At 29.4% G+C, this 22,662-nt stretch overlaps 2 protein-coding genes across 6 annotated transcripts; one reads left to right on the top strand and one right to left on the bottom strand.

Annotated features, from left to right (window-relative positions):
- Positions 1-1,151: 1,151 nt before the first annotated feature.
- LOC148238064 (calpain-7-like) lies at positions 1,152-9,382 on the bottom strand. 2 transcript variants are annotated; one of them, XM_088181250.1, is made up of 12 exons: positions 9,246-9,382; positions 6,823-7,620; positions 6,618-6,760; positions 5,990-6,197; positions 5,612-5,922; positions 5,365-5,541; positions 3,724-3,870; positions 3,430-3,657; positions 2,924-3,168; positions 2,658-2,860; positions 2,383-2,588; positions 1,152-1,696 (listed from the first exon to the last, which is right to left on the bottom strand). In XM_088181250.1, the coding sequence occupies exons 2-12, from the start codon at positions 7,028-7,030 to the stop codon at positions 1,319-1,321; spliced, it is 2,454 nt and encodes an 817-aa protein (XP_088037376.1). In that variant the 5' UTR covers positions 7,031-7,620; positions 9,246-9,382; the 3' UTR covers positions 1,152-1,318. The 2 variants fall into 2 exon arrangements, with proteins under 2 accessions (XP_088037376.1, XP_088037377.1); XM_088181251.1 differs by having other exon boundaries at positions 9,261-9,364.
- A 2,486-nt stretch (positions 9,383-11,868) lies between these two features.
- LOC148238063 (glycoprotein-N-acetylgalactosamine 3-beta-galactosyltransferase 1-like) lies at positions 11,869-21,218 on the top strand. 4 transcript variants are annotated; one of them, XM_088181277.1, is made up of 9 exons: positions 11,869-11,921; positions 12,090-12,149; positions 14,628-14,732; positions 17,566-17,668; positions 17,753-18,021; positions 18,093-18,231; positions 18,291-18,514; positions 18,577-18,734; positions 18,799-21,218. In XM_088181277.1, exons 3-9 carry the CDS (start codon positions 14,660-14,662, stop codon positions 19,060-19,062), a joined length of 1,230 nt encoding a protein of 409 aa, XP_088037403.1. In that variant the 5' UTR covers positions 11,869-11,921; positions 12,090-12,149; positions 14,628-14,659; the 3' UTR covers positions 19,063-21,218. The 4 variants fall into 4 exon arrangements, with proteins under 4 accessions (XP_088037403.1, XP_088037402.1, XP_088037405.1 ...); XM_088181276.1 differs by having other exon boundaries at positions 17,566-17,689; XM_088181279.1 differs by lacking the exon at positions 14,628-14,732.
- The last annotated feature ends 1,444 nt before the right edge of the window (positions 21,219-22,662 follow it).

Below are 22,662 nucleotides of genomic sequence, written 5' to 3'. Positions count from 1 at the left end.
TCTTTTATATATATTATACATAGTTTTCTTTATAAGCTTGTGATTTCAACATAATTGACCTCTAGAAAGCTATAATAACAAGTACATTGCCAACAAAACAAGTGAAATTGTGATTTCGGAACACAAGAGTTTCAAGGGACACTAAGTTCACAATTAGGGATTTTCGAATCCGGGTACTCGGACTCGGACCCGCCGGGTTCAGGTAAAAATATCTGGCAGGTCCGGGTCTTTTCTTTTATATAAGAATTTTCTAATACGAATGTGGCTTGTTTGGAAGGTTGAGAATATCTGTTTTGCAGTAAGTAATAATTTATTATTAATTAACCTTAAAATACCAACATTTTTTTGCGTAAACTTTACCTATTGTCTTGTTTCCTTGTTGATGGATGATCATTTTGGTCACAGTAAATTAACGCGAGGCAGACACTCGAAGAGACTAGCAGGTTCACCCCACCGACAGACGCGAAGATACGACCTGATACTTCTGAACACGATCATCGCAGCAAGAGGAACTGCCTCCAGACACTGTCACTACAAGACCCCTAAGGATCTTTCACGGACATCATCCCTGCACCAGCTTCTCCACCACCGCTCGGAGAATAACGATTTTGCCCATCATAGTAATTCTAACAGTAATTTAATTTATTTGAAGAAAAAATATAGACTGGTCAAAAAATTGTTTCTAAAATCCATCGATGGATTAACAGATTTTATGACGAGTTTTAGTAATTTGACAATTCCAGGTAAAATTAGGAATTACTAAATTTTTTTTACCGTAATAATTGATAGAGGTATCTCTGAGTAACTAATGAAATAAAATACTGGAAATTTCAGCATTTTGGGAATGACATACATGCATTTAGACTTCTAAAGGTTAAAACACTATTTTTTTATGGCAAATTCAAGACTACAAAATCATTAGGAATAACACAAGAACGTTGCCTTAATCACTTATGTGTTCAATACTTTCACAACCAATTTAGTGCCATTGCAGTTATTTGATCCATATTCTCCAGCTGCATAAGCTACCAACCTCGATACTTTATCTCAGAGAAATTAAAAACAATTACAATACAAGATTTAAATAATGTTACGATAAGAGAATTTCTGGTACTTTATATAAAATACATACAATTAAAACTCATTGTATATTATGTAATATAAATGTATTTAAAAGATTAACAAAACATATATAATAAAATATTACAAATAAGCTATTTAGCGTTAGTAACTATATACATTGGACGATTTTATTTACTGACGAATTAGTTGCAAAATGCCAAGCAACAAAAATTATCGATGATCAATAAGGCAAAGTTTATCCCATCGGCGTTACTTTGATACTGGCTGTCGATTTAACGGTCAATATGAAAGGACCTTCTTGCATCGGATAAAAAGTAGATACCACTACCTTGTATTTACCGGAAGGTAAGTCCGGTAGTTCCAAAACGACAAAACCTGAGCGATAAGGACCCGATGACTTCGAGTGGAACGGAGCCGTAACTGATGGGTCATCCAAAGTGTTCACGGTGACTTCTATACAGAGTTGGTAATCCTTCGGTCCTCGCAAATCCAAGACCATGTGATTTGCCGAATGGCACTCTCCTAACGTTACCAGATATTTTGGATTGAACGGATGAGTGTTAGGGTGGTTAGCACAACCGCCAGCCGATTTTCCGCGCCATTCACCAGTGATCTATAATATAATTTTTTATTATTAAAATAACAATTATCTAATTATTTATATACAAGTTGAACGACAAAAATTCAGTTATTTTTTAATGCAGATATCTCAAGAAATGTTAATCCTATATAATTTTATTCAAAGGCAGCAGCGGGGGTAGGAATCATGTTCATGTGTAAGTATAACTTAAAACTAAATGCTAGAATCGAATAGAGCATTTGCGTTATAATACAAATGAATAAAAAAATAAAGAATAGTTTGCTCAACATAATTGTAAATCTAAAGTTGAGCTGTGAGAAAAAAATATATGTTGCGAAGAAAATCGTAGGTTAATCCGTTTAGGTTATTGGTTAATAGTAGTGGGTTTTTCTCAGGAAATGTTCTAATATTTATAATCTTGAATCCCGAGATTCACGTTTTAAAAACTGGGAAGAAAAAATATAAAAATGTCTGAGGTGACTTTTGATATTTTTAAAACATTAAAATTTCCGGGATTCTACGAATTTTCAATCTCGACTCCCGGGATTAAAAAAATCCTCGGGAACAGCACTCATTAGTAAACAGTAAGCAAAAAATATTGCTGTTGTAATTGAAGCTAAGCTTTAAATAATTTACTAAAAAAAACCTATGACAAAACTGTATAAATATGATATATCTGCATTCTAAAACTATTTTTTTAAGTCAACATAAAATATTACCTGCTCTGACATTGGAAAAGGTTGCAACATTTTTAATGTAAATGGACATGTACCATAAGCTCTAAGTGTATAATAAATGGTTCTCATTTTTTCATATTGCGATATTACAAGCGTATATCTATTTGTACTGTTAGATTTCACATTTAATTTGCAGAGGTAATGCGGACTGTTAATTCTTACTCCATCGATATAAGGTGGAGGATCGTCTGTAAAGTTAAATAATATTTTATTTATAACACTAATAACATTATTAAAATTATGATAAATAAACTTACGTGGATAGTATACTCTTCGACCGTTGTTCTTATAAACTAATACAGCTATATATTCTTTATTTTCACGAAAATCATCTATTTGAGTGATGTGCCTCGTCAATAAGATCCACACATCACCCTGTCCTTGCACATCGAGATAAAATTGAGGATTATCGCCGATATTGTATGCATCTTTGACTGGACCAGAATCAGCGTTCCATAACCTATTAATTAATTATATTTATAAGATTTACAATATATTATATATGTAACATTACAACACTCACTGATGAATGCAATAAGTATGTAGGAACTTCTCGGGATTCCAATTAATGTAAAACACGTCAAAAAAGTGCAGTATGCTCTCGTAATCGATCCAAAATACTCCGTTATCAAACATAGCAGCCGTTTTAGGATCGTAATTGAGCGTCTGCATGAGTTGCGGAGTCCAGTGATTGATGTCCAGCTCTGAGTAGTTTCCTCGCCATCTCAGATGCGACCATGGATTTTTGAGTTGAAACAGTTTAACGTCCTTCAAAAAAAAAGTAGTTGATCAATTTTTTCAATTAGAAATAAGATGGAATGTGACTTTGGACTCTACTAAACATATATAATTCGAGAAAAAGCGATGATGAAAGCTATAGAATAATAATTAGAGAGTGATCTTTCTCTAACCTAATCTTCGCACCATATGCAGGTTTGTTTGGCAAAATATAGCATTACGCAGGTTCCATTCGCAAGTTTTCTTTCTCTCTCAAGATTTTTAATCAGAAGATGTACAAAACATACTAACGTTAACAATTCGAACGTCTAGAACAGCGTAAGCGTGCGTTGGTACTAAACCAGTTCTATCGCCTTCGGCATCGCTAAGTTCTGCTGTAGCCACTGTCACCAATAGAGTTCCATTTTCCAAGTTGGTCCTGATCATATCGAAGAGAGCTTCCGAATTAAAATCGGGAGAGTTTCTTCTTATGGCACATCTTTCGGGTATCCAGCCTGTTAGAGCATGAAGATCGATGTTCTACAAGTTTATAATAAATAAATATAGATTGCAACAAACACAAAACAAATTAAAAATTTTACAAACACTATTCGATCCGGGAAAATCGTAACCATCCATTACTTTCATGTAAGCTTTTTCCAAAAGTGATATCCAAAATTCGTTTTTATTACTTGAATAAGAACACAGTAGCTGATTGTATTTGCCGACTGGAAGTAAGTCATCTATTATTATCTGTAATAAAATAAAGATACAAAACTTAACCTTTTTTAATATACTACGGCATAAATAGCATTCGACAAATAGATAACACGCTCATTCTTGCAAAAATTGTCAGAGCTTTCAGCATTAAAGAAGTCACTCGTCCATTACAACAACATTGAAAAGTTAAATGACTGGAGACGTGGATAGTATATTCAAGCTTAGTTTTCAATACCAGTTAAGTGTAATAAATACCTCATTGCCTCAGAGTAAATACTGGTATTTCAGTATTAATAATTTAAGCTACTTTTGATTATTATTATTTAAAAAATCTAATATTATTATTGACTTTAAAAAATATAATATACTGAAGAGAAGACTTTCAAGAAATTTTGTTCAAATTTCAAAATCCAGGTTTACATAACAAATTTTATTTGCAGTAAGTAAATTTTATTTAAATCAGCATTTTTTATTGTTCCTTCTTATTTCTCCTTTATATTTTTAAACAATTATATCATATATTGAGAATATAAATCATATGTACGCAGTTCGATTCGCACACTGAAGTCATTACAGCACACAATTATTATCAAATCCACAGTAGCGGATTAAACTAAAGGTGCAATAAATGCACGCTTACTGTCCATCATCGCAGGTCGCTTCTATTATAATGAGTTGATTAATAAATAAAATAATTTAATTAATAAATGTATTGCCCTAAAATTATTTTGTACAATTCCAGTCACTGCTTTGACGGCATTAGGGAATCTGCTGAAAACATGGCAGAGGATTTCAATGCCTCAAGAACGGCTCAATGACTTATCGATCTTGTGAATTAAATATTATATAGCCAGGAAAATAGATTTAAGCAAAGTGATTGAAAAGTTTGCATTAAACAAATCAAAAAAAAATATTTTGAAATAATTTGCATACGCGTATGTATATGTATAAATAATTTGTAAATTAAATGTTAATAATTGTGTAAGAATGTAAATAATTGATGAATAAAAATGTAAATAATTGTGTTAATAGAAATGTAATTAATTGTTTTAAATAAAATGTAAATCATTGAATAATCATGTAAAGTGTATTTAGTCATTTATTTTATGTAATTTAATTGTTTGTACAAAATATATCAAAAATATTTTTTTAGTGTGTATGTTTTAATTTTAGTGTTGTATGTTTTAATTTTAATAAAATATATTTTTTTTCAATTTTAAATAAAAAGGAAATAGTATAACTATTTGGTTTAAAAAACCGGCATATTGTTAAGAAGAGGGGACCCGATTCCGTCTATTGATAAGAAAGATAAGCTGCAGAAATGTATTGTTTTTGGAAAGTAAATAACAAACATGATATTTTTACAAAACCTGTGATGTTGAACTGTTATCAAAAGGTCAAATAAATTCCAAATGATTAATGTGCAGCACTACAAACTATATAGAAATATACTCACTTTTAAAAAAAAGTTTGTATTGAATACTTAAAATCTATTCTTAAAAATATATACAATAAAGATCATCATACCTTTCTAGGGACTCCGTTAAGATGTATTTTGATCATATATTTTCCAAACGGATTGATCACAGGTTCGCCATTTCTTTTTTTGGGGTAAATGATCGACGTTATGACTCTTTTCTTGAATCTTTTTTCATACAATGCCGAAACGGCTAACGATGCCACAAAAGAACAATCGGAGACAATCTGAAGTTGTTACAAAAATAATTATAAACAAGTTATTTTATTTCTATTATCGAATAAAAATCAAACTAACTGTTTGTTTAATACTGAAACAATCGACATACGATCCCACGATAAGTTTTGGGTCTTTATTGATTTCGTCAGGTCTCACCCATCTGTCGAATTCTAGTTTTTGTTTAGCGGACAGAGCTAAAAGTCCGTCCTTGTCCGTAAACGGTATTGCATATCTAAAGTTCTCTGATATATCAATATCCATAAAAGGCACAAACTGATTATTATTTATCTGAGACGTTTGACATAAGACAAATTTTTCTTCTTTAGTGTACATCGAAGCTCCCGGAGCAACCTTCAAATGAGCACTATTGCCTCGGTGAATAACATGACCTACAATCAGATTCAGCTTAATATTGCAAAACACTAGAATAAAATGTTGTATAAATAAAATAATTACCAGATGTCGACCTCACTGAAGTTGTAGCCTTTGGTCTTTGTATTTTCGAATTTAAAGTTAAATTCGTTAAATCCTCCAATGTGTCTTCTTCCACAGGACTAGGCGTTTCAGGGCTTGGTTGCGATATACCTTTCAAAATTTCAGCTCGATCTAAAGCTTCTTTTAAGACACTTGTTAATTTAGACTTTGTTTGTTGATCTGGGCATTCCTATAAAATGTTTATTTATTTATTTACTGTAAATCTTTCATTGCAATATAATATATGTTAACCCAATGCGTTACAACAGGGTGAAAACATATAATATTTTATTAATTATAAACTATAAATACAGCTTACAATCAATAGAAGTCACTATGCACGACCTAGCTTGATATTATTTTAATTATTCATTATGATATTCATATGTAAGATTAGGAAAATCAATGAAATCCTAACGATCGAAATTATACTTACATATTAATCACTAATTCCGATCTTCCACACAATATAAATTAGAAAACCAAAGGGTTTATGTGGTATTTGAACCGTGATTTTCAAGTATTAGTGATTCACTTATACCACTGGTCTATTGTGTTGGTTGTTCATTCAGTAAAAAATAAACAACACTTAATTACAAATCGTACTTACAATCGAAATTCCCAATTCAACAGCTTGCGCGTATAAATCGATCGCAATACTCTTTGACCCGGAATTGTCTGCATCTAAAGCTTGTTCAAATAAGAAGTAACAGCGTCCCATATTCTTCTCGAATAGATTTTGACATTCCATATCTAATAAAATAAAAATTCATAATAAAATTATTCCTACGTTTAAATTGATTAAAAATCAATACCTTGTTTGGCCAATTGCTGCGCCCGTTCTCGATATTCTTGAGCTTTTCCAGACCATTTTTGTGAAACGGTTGGTGAACTTTGAGAAGACGCGTATTGTAAAAGATTAGCAGCGTAGTTATAAAGCTCTATGGCTCGTTGATGTTCTCCTTTTGAATCGCATTCTACGGCCAATTTGGCAAATCTGATGGCTTCTTGAACTTCCGTCATGATTTTAAAAGTATATATTCTTTATATTGCTTTATAAACGTTGCACATTCATAAATTACAGGGCACATTGATATCACATTGACTCAGGTTCATGATGAATCATTAAGGGAAACGATAAAATGACATTTTGTATGACGTTTCTAAAAATATTGCCAGTACAAAAAATAATTGATTTGTGTTATGTGTGAAAATAAAGTAAAACTATATTTATTTATTGGAAATATGTTTTCCGAATGCTTTGTGCATTTATAAAAAATAATTCAAACATTTAATACTTATACTTCACATCAGCTCATTTTGAAACGTACTGCGGGGACCTATCTATATATTTATTCATTCCTTCATTACGGCCAAAAATTGCCGTCACTGAAATGGTGTCCTTAGGATGGTCCTGATGTTTCTTGTTGCTCGTTTTGACTCGCAGGTCTATCTCTAGTCGCAGGAGTATCTCTGGGCCGTCTCTGTGGCGCCTGGAGCGTCTCTTCGAAGGAGCGTCGTTTCCCCGATTGTTTTGTCACCGTCTGGTCCCCTGCCGCCTGTCTGGTCTCTCCTAGAGTCAGATCTTTTGCACCCGTTAGTTGCGTAGGTCTCTAGCGAATCACAACAATGCAGATATCAGTTAATCAATTGTTGCACTAATATTTTTGACCAACGAAATATTTCCACACTTTGAAAGTGTAACATTTGCTAGAATAGCACATTTTGAATGTCAGATAAGGGTTTAATATCAATGGTATTTTTTCTGTCGCCCGATGGCGTACTGTTTGCGTAAACCATAATGCACAATATTGTATAAATTCTCTCTACTTAAGAGGATAATAATTATATGCTTTGACACATTGTTTTTGAATTACTCTATATCTAAAAGGATTGTTTTTTCCTCTGGACATAACGAGGGTTTACCGTGGTGATCCATTCAGTGTCAGTCTCTTGTGTTACTTGTCGTTGTCATTCTTGCGGGTTACCCTTTGTTTAAATTACGCAACTGTCAAGTTATATTCTTGTAATTATCATTTGTTAACATTGGCATTAGCTGCACAACTAAACTATTATAATCTTTTAATAGAAATACGACTACAGCGGTTCAATATGTGTGTAATTGCCACTCGCCACCATCCGTCCACCAAAATACTAACATGTACATACAAACGCATACGTATATTATACAAATACGCACGATATGTTTTGTAAAATAATCAATATTTAAAAAGATAAGTGATAACTTGTAAAATGTGCACCGATGGCCGGCTTTAGGTTATTCCGCGCCTTACGAAGAGACTAAATTTGTACTCTTTGCTCATCTTGTTAATAAACTATCACGCGTAAAAAATATTTTTTTAAATACAATACATTAAATATAATTTCGCCACTAGTACTTTTTTACTAGATTTATCGTAACTAAGATCATAAAACAATTAAGTTAAAATTTTAAGCATAATTTTTCATAAAATTTAAGCCATCTTAATATTTAATTACATTGAATACAATATCATCACAAATCAATAATTATAAATTAATAAGAATTATCAAAATAAGCAACAGAAGGTAAATATGTGAATGAAATTTTTTGTATTTATTTGTAATCAATTTTTTTTTAAATCAGTATTGCGTAGATTATTATATACGCAAACGGTATTATTTAGTGTATAACTAACAGTTATAAGTACAATTTTTTTAAATATTTATGAGTGATAAATATTTTAAAATATAGTTTACTATAAAAATACGATAATTTCATGGCGTATTACATAAAAATATTAAAAAGCCATCTCTGGAACACTAAGGTGTAATTGATTCATAATAGAAACAATGCCACTTACGTTTTCGAGCACTATTGTGCAACATATTATACCGTATTGCGTCACAAAAGACGGATATAAAAGTACCTACTTCAGTGTTTCATCATAAAGTCAATCACATGATTAAATAATAAAACACTATTTTGTAGTACTAATTATACGTAAACATATGTTGATCAAACGCTTCAACAGCACATGTTAAATGATACGCATTGCTATTTATGTCGAACGCATTGTTATTGATGTCAAAATCACTGCTTCAAAAGCTGGTACGTATTTTGGTCGTGAATATTTTATGGCATTCATCATCTGAACGCATTTCTGTATATAAATATATGCTACTTATTGTTCCGTTTTAGGTCTGCATTTAGGTCGTAAAGTACAGGAATGAAAACGTGTTGAATTAAGAGATTTACTTTTTGCTGCGCGACGATATGAGGTATCGAAACACTCCGCATGGCAATATGCCAATAATGTTTGATCAAATTAATTGAACTACATCTTAAATTTTTAACAATATAATGTACATAACTATGTGTGGATTTCTCAAAGTGTACTATATGTATCAAATTTAATAAATTAAATAGATGTGAATATTATCATATTGTTTGATCAAGTGTAAAAAATATTTACTTAGTAAATGTTTTCACAGCTATGTAATTATACACTCGAGCGCTCAACGTTTTTTTTTATTGACATAATAACAGTGAATGATAAGAACATTGTTCAAAAATATAATTTTGTAATATAATGTTTAAAACATTGGTATCAGGGATATAATAAAATCTTATTATATTAACGTTATTGAAAGTCAAAGTTATTGTTAAAAAAATAATGGTTGAGTTGGAATTTTCCTTTAAAAAATGTTCTTGCTTATTGTTTGTACTGCGATATTCTAAAGTAATTAATATAATTCCGAAAGATTATATCTGATTAATCGTTCGTAATTTTATTTGTAGGTGAATTATTAGAAACTTACATGATATGAAAGGCCGAGATGCTGTAATCCGTAATGTACTGGACTATCAATCCTAGAGCCATGGTTACGATTCTTGCATAGACCGCATTTTGACTTTTAAATAAAATAATATTATATAATTACATAGTTTACAATTAAATAAATAGTGCTGATGTTGATTACATTGTTACCGTATTACCATTGGAGCTAAGCATGTCACGATACAACGATATATTTACAGTCATAAAGAGCTATATCAGTCAAATAGAGCTATAAGAGCCTCACTAGGGATATTAAATAAGTAAGAAAAAAACTAAAATCTAATTTTAACACATTTTTTGCGATTGGTTACCCCTTATTTTAACACATTTTTTGTGATTGGTTACCCCTTATTACCATAGAATATTCTGATTTATTTGGAATATAACTAGCATTGGTAATATGGCAAACGGCCGAGGCGTATCAACAGAGCTTCGTGCGCCAGAGTTATCGTCCGACAGTCATGAAGCTGAGATTGCGTTCGATGGTATTTATTGTTAAAGAAATACTTATGAAGATAAACCTTGATGTTTATTGGTCAAAGTCACAGATATGCAGAAAGTTAATCAACGTATTCTTGAGAAGAGAAGTTAAACATTTAGCGTTTACAGCAGGATTCACCTACTTCTATCATGCGAGGGGAGAAGTTAAAACATATATTTTAATGAAAACGGTGAGCCTGGGAACGAACTTCTTGCTTCCAAAGATATGACAACTAAGAAAAATTGTAAATGTTTAACTAAAAAAATGTTTTGTTAACAAAATCATATTTTTAATATATTATAAGGCATGAATCAGAGGCGATTGGTGAAAATTATAATAGATATAGATATGTTTATTACATTAGATAAGTATGGAGATGTTACCAAAATAAAATTTTCTGGTTTCGCAAAACGAGCGAGTGTAACTGGTCAGTAAGAGGGTTACTAAATACTTTAATTCCAAAAATATAAATATTGCAACAAAATGATAACTAATAAATATAATATATATCCCTATTTTAATTATTGTGCAACAATATAGATATGTTTATTACATTAGATAAAACGATGTCGCAAAAATTACAAAATAGGGCAATGAGAGTAGTTTGAAAAATTACCAGTTTTATGTGATTGATAGATTGTAATTGTTTGGATGTGCAAGAAGCATTGAAGATGAATGTTTGAGTTTTTATATATAAGTTAGAAAATAATATGTTAGTAAAGTATATAATAATAAATAAAGATATACATAGATTTAATACTAAAAATAGAGACAATTTAAGAGTAGTTATGTATAATAAAATGAGTACGGCCAGGGGAATAATGTACGGAGGTGTGAATTTGTACAAAAATATTCCTAGAACAATCCGAAAAAATAAAAATGTAGCGGGTTTCCTAAATGAAATAAAGAAACATATTCGTGCATTAAGAAATAAATTATAATATTAAGTGTTTATATTATGTTATATTTGTATGTTTATTTTAAATTTGTTTAATGTAAACATTAGCTATATTAGATAAATAAATTAATAAAATAAATAATAAATAAATAAATGTCTGGTACAATAATCCATACTGAAAATTACTGTGTTTTGCTATTTGTTAACCTTATTTTTCAAAATATATGTATCGTGTTCAAAATTTAGGCCATATAATAATAATGGCACATTAAATTTTAGAAATATTAATTTAATGTATACACATCCCTAATATATGTTATTACCTTTGTGTTATTCTATGTTAAATTTCGGAAAATTAGCAGTGTTTCAAATAATACATATACGGCTACTAAATGAACTGTATTTTTATTTCCAAATATTTCTCGGCTATAAATTAACAATGAACGTATTTATATTTTAGTTTATTACTGATTCATACTTAAATGCAATTTGTTTTTTTTTCAATTGGAGGTAACTATGTCATTTTAATATATAATACAATGATTATTAATTTGTGAATATATAACTTTGTTTTTATTGCGTTATATCGCTCGGCTCTTGAAGGGTTTAAACCTTGTCGACCATGTTTATAAAAGCTTTTCGGTCATAGCCGATAAAAGTTGTCTTTGAACCACCACTGTCTATTGAGATCATTCGCATCTCGGTTCCCGTCAGGTAAATACCACTGTAGCTGTCAAATGTCAGCTTACCTAATTTGCAATATAATTAGAAAGTATCTTTATAAAATTAAAAAAAAATATAATTATTGATAATCGAACTATTTTATGTGAATTTAACGCATATTAAATGTATTTATTATTTAATGGAATTCATTATTTTCAGAACCGATCGTAAAATAAATAATTCAATGAGTATATCAAATGGGTGTACTGCAAACTGGAGGTTTGTTTATCTATTTTTATATTATACCTAAAGAGAAATGTACATGTAGATTCCTAATTCTACATGTATGTTAATGATTTATATGGAACGTGATGTAAAAATATCTTAAAAACTAATTTAGTAATTCCTTATAATAAGTACGTGGCCCAATCTTCAACAATTTTATTTTTTATTAAACAATCTCGTGTCATCATAGCTTGTCTAAACATACATAAAATATTAATTAAATGGATCGACTATCAAAATTTAACAGCGAATTAATTGTAATACTTAAACTGTTTAATTTAACATGATAAGCAAAACTATATATTTTACTGTTGCCAGTCGGAATTTTATTTTTAGCTATAATGTATAGTTCAATATAAAGCACAAAAAAAACAAGCGAAGATTTAAAATTAGAGACAATATTTTACCAAAAAGTGAATTTATTAATAAATTTAGCCTTCAATAATAATACACAAAAATTATATTTTGTATTTATATATAATATAATCTTTGGAAATAGCCTGAAATAATCATTAAACATAAATGTTTAAATATATTAAAGCGTTGAAGTAGAAAATCAGATTAGTATTCAAAGACAAGCAAATCAAAATTACAAATAGTGATTTTGATACATCACTGTTCCTTGATCGTTTTAATGTCATTGAAGACAACTACCATGTAAATCCCAACAACCAGCTAGATCTTAGGCTAAAAAAGTAAATGAAGTTGGATTTATATTATATTTTCAAAAACTGATTAAATCTATTTGACTCGTTTGGCGAATAATGTATTAAATTTTCATTTATAGATATAATTTACAAAATATACTCGTTGCGCAATCAATTAATAAAATATAATTTTCACTCTATTGAATTAATCGTGTTTTTTTTTTGGTCAGTAATTACTAATCAAATTCTTCATCTTATGAAGTAGAAAATATGTTTTCAAGAATTTGAAGCAGCAAAAACTCTTGTATGGTGAACTCTGGAGTCATGAAATTTGCACAGTTTTTTCTGTCTGAAATTTTAACGACACATATTTATATTTCATATCTCAATGTGCTATAGAGTATTGAAAAATTCAATAAATTATCAAAGAATATTGCAAAAAAAACTTAATCGAATTAAAATAAAAATAATTTTATTAATTAACATTTTCAAATGATCCTATATTTTTGTAGCGGTGAATACTTTATGTATTTATTATCTATTACAAAATTCTGATAAAAAACTAAACTACTTTTAATGCAAACCAGTTTTTCTATTTGAAGATATAAGTTTCAATATATCTAACTTCCTTGAATGACAGGATTTTTTAATTATAGTTGGTGGAAATTTCTTGAAATAAAGATATTAAACAAGTTATTCATTAATCGCAAGAAATTTACAGTATCAGAAACATTTTTAATGTATTAGTGAGTCGATAACACTAAATCTTTCATTTTTTAATTTTAAATTATTGCGAGCATAATTTATTATTTATATTAGTAGCAGCAAAAAAAGCAGGGGATTGAAATTGAAGCCTGATAGTCATATAGTATATACAATATTTCGTTAGATAATAACATTATTAACCATTTTAATAGGCACATTTGCTGTCATGTTTTTGTGTAATTCATTATGAGACTGTTTATCTACATGTTAGATAAAATTTCTGATAATAAATTAATTTTAACTTTAAAAAGGATGATGAACTTAGTACAACAATAAAACAATATAAATATATATATTTAAATAGGAATATTATTTATACTTTCTGTATAGATCTACATACACTGGTTGTTTCTTATCTCATGTTGAGTTTTTTTTGTGAATGTTGATAATGCTCATTGATAGACGCTTAAAATGCCAGCAATGTCAATTATTCGCTCAAATGGCTCCACAATGGATACGTGTCAGTATAATATATCATTTGTATTATTTTAGGTTAATATGTAATACTTAATATTTAATCTACTTACAATATGCAAATTTCTACCTTCATAATATGCACTTGTCGTAATTATTCCAATTTTTGCTTTATCATGTTGATTTTCTGCTAATTATTGTAATAATAGAAGTTGTGTTTCATTTAACGAGCTATTTTTTTTAAAATTAAATATAATTTTATGCTTTAACTGCCATTTTCATGCTGGTTTTATCGTTTCGATTTATTGAATGATATATATCCATGTCTTTTAAAGTGAATAAATTACTATATGAAATGTTTTTATTCGAGTTAATCAGTTGCTCTTGAAATAAAACGAATTTACTTGTGAGAAAGTTAGAATGTTTAATTTATATATTATTATAAAAAATAAAAAAACTTTTTTTCTCTAAACATTACGTGTTTATTTTCTATTTTTATTATCCATTCTATTTTGGCCAGTATTATACATCAATTACAAGATAATTAAAAATGTTTTATGTATTTCTTATTTTATGACGCTAAATAAATAGTTTTACAGCAACATTAAATATATGTGTATATTTATAATGATATTATATTTTTTAGAACAGATTTTTAATAATTATTAACTACCTACAATGAATGGCATCAGAAATGTTATTGAATTAAAAAAGTTATCCAATAAAATACTTGAAATCACTAAATTCAAAGGTTGGTAGACATATTATGCGGTTGAGAAATTTGGATTTATTGTCAAGCTTGTTTCATGTGTGATTGAGGCAACGATTATCAAGTGTACATATAAAGATGGAATGCATTTCTTCCCAGAATCACATTGATTTCTAGCTATTTGCGTTTTCGCTTCAAGCTGCTTCAATTAATGAATACTTCTTTCATTGTCAATTTATTGTTGCTATGTCATGAATGGAGCGTCAAAAACACCAGACTATTTTAAATGCTGTACGTCACTAACTCAATTAAATTCTTTTCAATAAATGTGTAATTTTATGAACACAGCTTTATGTTAACGAGGAGAGTAGTCGTTCAAAAAGAAATACCAGAAAATAACTTGATTTATTAATCAGAAAAAAGAAAATCAATTAATGATTGTCCATTTCGTGTCATAAACTATGCTAATTATAAGCATTAAAACCATGTGTGAGCTATTGTACACTAAAATATAATAGTCATGTTAATTTTATGACCAGTTTAGATGGATAACTTACGCCTAATCTTTACGCATTTTTGATTGTGTGATAAATTGAAAAGAGGAGTGCTTCTCACAACTATTAAAAATATACCAGTAATTTTATTACAAAATAAACAATTACTATCATAAACGATGTTTGCAAATTCACATATACGCATGTTATTAAAAAATATATATTTTACAAGTTTTATCAAATTCATTTTTTTTAATGATGTTTGTTTTACAGCATAAACTATATATGGAAAAAAATTGAGTACTCTTTTTAATTTAAATAAATTTAAGCTATATGTTTATATTTTTGTAATATACATACATATGTATATTTTTATTTATTCAAATGGTTACAAAATATTATTTTTATTAAACTTTATTATTCGTCTGGAATTCTAGATCATGCTGCTGTGTTAACGCTATGTTGACAAACATGTGTTTAGAAATGCGTATTAAATTTAGATACATTCCATTTTGCTTATCAGTTCTGTTGCAGAGTTTGAAAGAGTCATTTACGTACTTTTTAATGTCAATTCATTTTAGATTTATATATTTTTATTGTTACTGAGTTCTTTCAGTTAATTACGTAAACAATTATATTAAATGAATCTCCTAATATAAAAATAGATTTAATCCAAAACTGCTCATATATGTAAAAAAACTGTTTCTCGTATGCCAGTGAAAAATTTACTTTCAAGAAGCAAAAGAGTTAAATTTATGTTTAAATATCTACAACATGTAATATATAATATTACAAAGTTTTAACGTTGAATAAATTATTTTTTGGCTAAACTTCTGTACTTTTTATCAAGTACAAATACAATTGTTTTAACTCTACAATGAAAAACATAAAAATATTATATTATTGTAATTATAAAATAACGAGTCTTATCGAAAATATTATTTCTTATCAAGTCAATATATTTTTAATTATTTGTTTATTACTATAAAAAATATAGCGGTTTTTTAAATATTATATTACAAATTTGGTTAAAAATAAAAATTACAATATTTTTTATCATTACTATCTGGGAAATTTTTCAGTTCTACAAAGAGCTGTAAAGTGATAAAAAAAATCCGTACGAAAAAGGCAGAAAAAATTTGGTAGATTTTTACATACAAAAATGCATTAAATCATATAATGCAATTTTTTGTTATGAGAAGTTTTATGGTGATTAATTTTTTATTTCATTTAGATTAAAAAACCATAAAAATACAGTAAAATAATAAACAATGTTCTGGTTCAAAATCTTATTGCCATTGAACCTTTATATCATTTTCCAAAACATTCTGAATTTTTTATTATTATATTTTGTGCTATAAGCTGATGGTTTTTATACCCTATGATTTTATTTGTTTTTCAAATTTGGATTATACTCGAATCCAATTCAAATTCTTGAAGGAAGTCGCTAAATTTTTTTTAAAAGATGCATTACTTTCCAGGACACTAGATTTTTTCAATAAATCCTGAAGAATTGCAGTTTATATTTACAGAAACACATAAGCAAGTTATTTAAAAACAAGTTCATAGAAATATTTTCAGGAAATTAATGGATATTTGTAGTTTGGCACATTTGAGGTTGAATTTGATATTCTATAATACATCTGTACATGATGTATGTATTTATATAAAATATATTTTTGTTAAAAGGAATGTATTTTGGAATTTCCATATATATTATATGTACATATATTATCTATGAGAAAAATCTTATTTAGATTTAAAATATGAAACTTTTATATTATTTTATAAATAAATTGTAATTTGCGTTTGCTTCGTTTTTATCCGCTTCTGTTGAATATAGATCATTATCTAATTGGATCACGAACATAATGTGCTATTGGATTAATGTCTTTATAATTTACATTCGAGTATTATTTATATACACCATAACTACAAAATTCCCATTTTTTATTGATAAAATTATATGCTATCGAGTTAAGTTATGAATAATTACACGTAGCTTGGTGATCTATCTCATGAACCAGACATGCCATTTGGTAAAATATTCAACAATAAGCTTTCGTACCTGGTTTTGTTGCTTTATCACTTTTTAATTTATTAGCACATAAGGGTGTACGTACTGATTTATACGTGACATTGTGACATAAAATTAATCATGAGAAAAGCATTCATCTTTCAAATCAATTCTTGTCAATCATTAGGAATCCAAGTGATTCTGGTAATAAACAAATTCTCGCCATTAAAACTATATTCAATAGCACAGTTTTGGTAGATTTAAATTTCTTAAACCGTAATGGGGCTTTAACTTTATCTAGTCAATTGTGTAAAATGTATATTTTGTAAGCTTCGAGAATTATAATATAGATTCAAATTTCTAGCTTCACGTCCATCTTTGGGGCGTAAGTGCATTGTGACGCTTCTGTTTGGAGTATTTTCCGGATTCAGCTTCGCTTACCTGATCCTCATAACGTCAGAATACAGGTCTCATTCTTTCGTTCCTAAGTAAGCTATTATCTTCAACTTTTGATCGAGAGGTTTATTATTTATCTTTGCTTATCTCAACAGCAATCATCATAATTGCCATCCAAGCGACCCTCATACAGGCGGAGAGCTAGAAGGCATAGCCGGACCCTTGAAGGACGTCGGGCATCACGACTCAGACGAAGAGTTCCACAAAAATGAAGACAAGACTGTCGCCATCGAGCTGGCGCAGAAGGTGCGCGTGCTTTGCTGGATCATGACCAATCCGACCAATCATGAAAGTAAAGCGATGCATGTGAAAAAGACATGGGGGAATCGGTGCAATAAGTTACTCTTCATGAGCTCTGCTAAAGGTATTTAATACAATCTAATCAATAACCAAATTCATCTGATTGAATAACAAGTGATTTGTAAATAACTTCAGATGATAATTTACCGACTGTCGATTTACCGGTCAAAGAAGGGCGAAACAATCTTTGGGCCAAGACGAAAGAGGCTTTCAGATATATTTATAATAATCACAGAGACGATGCCGATTGGTTTTTAAAAGCTGATGACGATACGTAAGTATATGTATTTTTATTTTTAATTATTTTAATTGTACCAACAACTTTTTTTAAAGGTATGTGATAGTCGAAAACTTGCGTTATATGCTAGCACCCAAAAATTCCAAAGATCCTGTTTATTTTGGTTGTCGTTTTAAACCATTCGTCAGACAAGGATATATGAGCGGAGGAGCTGGATATGTTTTGAGCAAAGCCGCCCTCGAAAGATTCGTCGAAAAGGCTCTCAACAATCCAAAAGCTTGCCGCTCGGACAGTGACGGAGCCGAAGATGTTGAAATAGGTAATTGAATTTAAACTATTTTAATAAGTCAAGTGATTCATAATTCCCTTATTATTCAACAGGTAAATGTTTAGAAAACGTAGGCGTAATAGCTGGTGATTCTCGCGATCCTTTGGGTCGTGGAAGGTTCTTTCCGTTCGTCCCCGAACATCATCTCATACCAGGACATGTCAACAACGACTTTTGGTATTGGAAGTACATCTACTATAAAACTGATGAGGTATTTATTTAATCGATTTATGCAATGTATTATGAATGTTGATCTGATTGCGGTTTTATCTCAGGGTTTAGATTGCTGTTCGGACAACGCCGTCTCTTTCCATTACGTATCTCCCAATCAGATGTACGTATTGGACTATCTGATCTATCACTTGAAGCCGTTTGGAATAAATTATAAAGTGGATATGCCAACAGTTTACGGAGTAAATAAAGAAATCGGCGACGCTAACAACGTCAACAAAGACTCCACTGAAGCATTGAAAAAGAGCGATTTAGGATCAGACGATAGCAAAAGCATAATAATTAATAACCAAAATGGTTCGAGATAGAGTCTTTATTATTTATTAAGTTGAATTAATATATTTACAGATAATATAGCCGTTATCGATTAGAAGGATGTGATCTATAACTACTGTTTATTAATTAGAAAATATTCTTTAAATATTATATATTGCTATAAATAGGCAATGTATAATTTAGATACGACGAGTACTAGCTTTTCATATAGTATTAATTTTTATACAGGAAGAGTCTTGATAAACAACCATATGCTTAGTTTTTTAATGATATTTATATTATACTCTAAGTTGTGCTTTTTCATGACATTTTATGTTAGAAATATGCAGTATGGTTCATAATTTGCTATTTTATTTGAGCATCTTTAAAACCGGTGTATGTCGGAGATGTTATGAAAAACATCTCAAAAAGACAGCATTGGAAGCGGAAATTGGGCTTACTTAACAATTTATAAACTAGTTATTATCTCATATACTAACAAGTTAAATATTTAAATTCTTTGCTTGCCGAGTCTTTTTAGATGACTATCTAAACATCAGCAAATCAATTTTAAAATACAGAAGGAAGGAATAATAACTTATGAACCACCCTATATTTTCGAAAAACTCGCAAAATTATGATCATTAAATGAATATTAAATTATACTTTATATTAAAATATTCATAAATCTCATTCTATGATATTTAAGTTTTGTAAAAATTAGTTTGATTCGCTTCAAATAGTACTTGCTCAATTTTTATTTTTATTTTTGTAAAAATATTTAGGCATTTTGATTGCTTTTAAACAAAAAAACAAACCACATAACCGATTTAATGGACTGAATAGGTTTAGACGTTTGTTTTGCAACATCCAAATTTTTATAGTTTTTTTTGGCAATTTGGCAAGATAAAAATATACCAAAGTTGACTATATGTATGTATATATACGCTATAATGAACATGTGATCGTTTTGCGTTGCCATTAGTTTAACGTTACATGATTACCATTTTTATACATGTTTTAATCATTACTTTATTTAATACTTAATTATTTTTTTACGTGTGCTTTAATGTGATGATGAATATTATTTTTATGATTTCCAAGCTGCAAACGGGTGCCTTTGTCTATCGTCAAAAATACAGATCTGTCTAGTCTATAAAAGTAATGCTCTTAAAATTGAATCTAGTCTAAATCTATATATGGGCTTTGAAATATAGCTCATTTTGCAGATCCTGATCCTAGGATAGTTGGAAAGATAAAAATTTTCTTCTAAATTTTTTATTTTTATGTAAAGTTCTGAATATAAAAATTGTTATCTTCGATATTGAAAGTGCGTATGTGTAGTATAAATCGCGAGGTTATAGAAAAATAGTATTATATCACACTTATAAACAAAAGAAATACAAAAAAAGATTGCCTTATAACGTTCTGATTCTGAGCGCTTTGAAAATAAGTTAATTACTTAAAATTGAACAGATATATTTTACTCAATAGTTTTTAAAAACAAAAATTGTCAATGCTCTTAGTAACTTTCTAGTAAACAAGAGTCCTTGATTTTTTACATTTTTATCTAGATAAAAAGTGATTAGGCAATCTAGTAAGTATTTTTCCCAGCAAGCTGGATTGCGATCCAATGAACTACGTTTAAATTTATGCTATAGATATATACCGGTCTAGCCAGCAGGAGTCATTATTTAATATTGAAATTATATTATAAATAATTTTTAATAATCAGATGTTACTATTTGTCAGACAATTGATTATTTGTCTGAGCATTGTTACACACACGTTGGTAACGACTTGGGCCCACGCCTATTATGTTACAGCGGTAGCTTAAAAACAATATTTTGTACTTTTCAATATTATATCCAATAGTTTTATCAATATAGTTAAATAATAATAATGCCTTATGTGTGATATAACAAGAGAATCTCAATATTTTATCGATTCTTTATTTTTGTATCATATATTTTTGTTTGTGTGTGTGAGTGTGCATTTGTATGTTTGTTATAAAAATATAAAGATTTTTTTATTATTTATTGAAAGTTGCCATGTTACAAAGTAATTGCATAAAAATCATATACCAAATAAAAGTCATTTAGACATAAGTATGTACATGTATATACTATGTAAATGTATAATGAAACGTGCCATTTGTCATACTAGAAAAAATGTTTTTTTTTTTTTAATAAAACATTTTTTTTACTTAGCAGTTGTTTTATTTTGTAGATAAACATTGAATAAATACTTTTGTTATAATGCTGAGGTTTGATTCCTGTGTATTGTAATCGAATTATAAAGTAAAAGTATGATCACTCCCAAAGGAATGTTTTCTAATGAAAACCTTATTTGAAAAAGAGGACAATTTAAACAGGAACTCATTTTAGATTTTTCCAGGGGGGAAAGAGTTGGCTAATAAGTGGTATTTTTTAAATATTCCCATTTCATTAAGATTCATAGTATTTCATTAAATGACATGCATTTTTCTTGCCAAATTCAAGGAGATCCCTGTTTATAATCCACATCAAAGGTAATAAAATCGTTCCATCGCCATCGCAGTGGAAACGCTTGGTTATTTAGCGCTTATATTAATACTTTCTATACCAATAGAACGACTTACAACAAGTGATAATCGAATGAAGCATATCTAAGCCGAATTTTAACCAATTGGAAAGCACAAAAAACGACTATCTCTTCTCAGAAGTAAAAAATCCATGTCAAAAGGAATAAAATCGTGTCAGCGCCATTGCAGTGGAAACGCTCGGTTCTGAGCGAATAAATTCGAATAATTCTATAAACATAATCGAAAGATTTTACAAATTATATTGTTCAAGACTGTTTCTTAAATAAGTTTAAGAACTGAGGAAGATCGCTCGCTAGTTGCATTACATATTGATAATGTTAAAAAACATTTCAAAACCGTTTCGATACTTGGGAAGGTTGACTAAGCCATCAATTACTGTTTTGTACATTTCAAAAGCACTTTAGAATAGCTAAAACTATTAGTCAGTAGATTCCACCGATGTGTGGATGAACAAAGTAAAAACAAATGCTTTGAACGAATTAGAAATAAACTACTGCGTCTAAACAAGCCTCTACAGTGTACAACACAATTCTCAACTAAATTAAAGGTGATGACTCGAACATGAAATTAAAATTGATGGTTCGTTTTGTAGGGGGCTTATTTATATATGTATTTATTTAGGTTTACTTAGCCAAAACTTGGCGGCACTCTGGTAACACTGGCGTGACGGACTCTCATCTCTTGTCGACTCTGGCGGTGCGGGCCCCGTGCACCGTATATTTAATAAAATACTACTGCAGCGGCTCAATCTGTGTCTAATTGCCACTCGGAGTGTTGCTCAACCGGCAAAGTTCGAATGTCCTCTCTGGAGCGGAATATTGGAAACGTAATTCCATTTATAAAACATATGTTAAATATCAGCAGCTGCGATTGATTAGAACTTTGGAAAATTGACGCTTTTCAGCATAACAGCTATTGTATTAACAGGTGGTCTATTGTTAACAACAGCTGATGGCATTTATACTTGTTTTTCTAACACACTTTGCATCGGTGTACAACTGCAAATAGCTGTCTTATCTGGTATTAGCTTTAAGTATGAGTCAACGCAATTTGTTTTGCAGATGTGTAA

The sequence above is a fragment of the Plectrocnemia conspersa genome, unplaced genomic scaffold (assembly GCF_051122295.1).
Source record: "Plectrocnemia conspersa isolate PC_06_02 unplaced genomic scaffold, ASM5112229v1 ptg000002l, whole genome shotgun sequence".
NCBI lineage: Eukaryota > Metazoa > Arthropoda > Insecta > Trichoptera > Polycentropodidae > Plectrocnemia > Plectrocnemia conspersa.
Note: the sequence above shows the minus strand (reverse complement) of the source record. Positions and strands in the feature narration are given on the sequence as shown.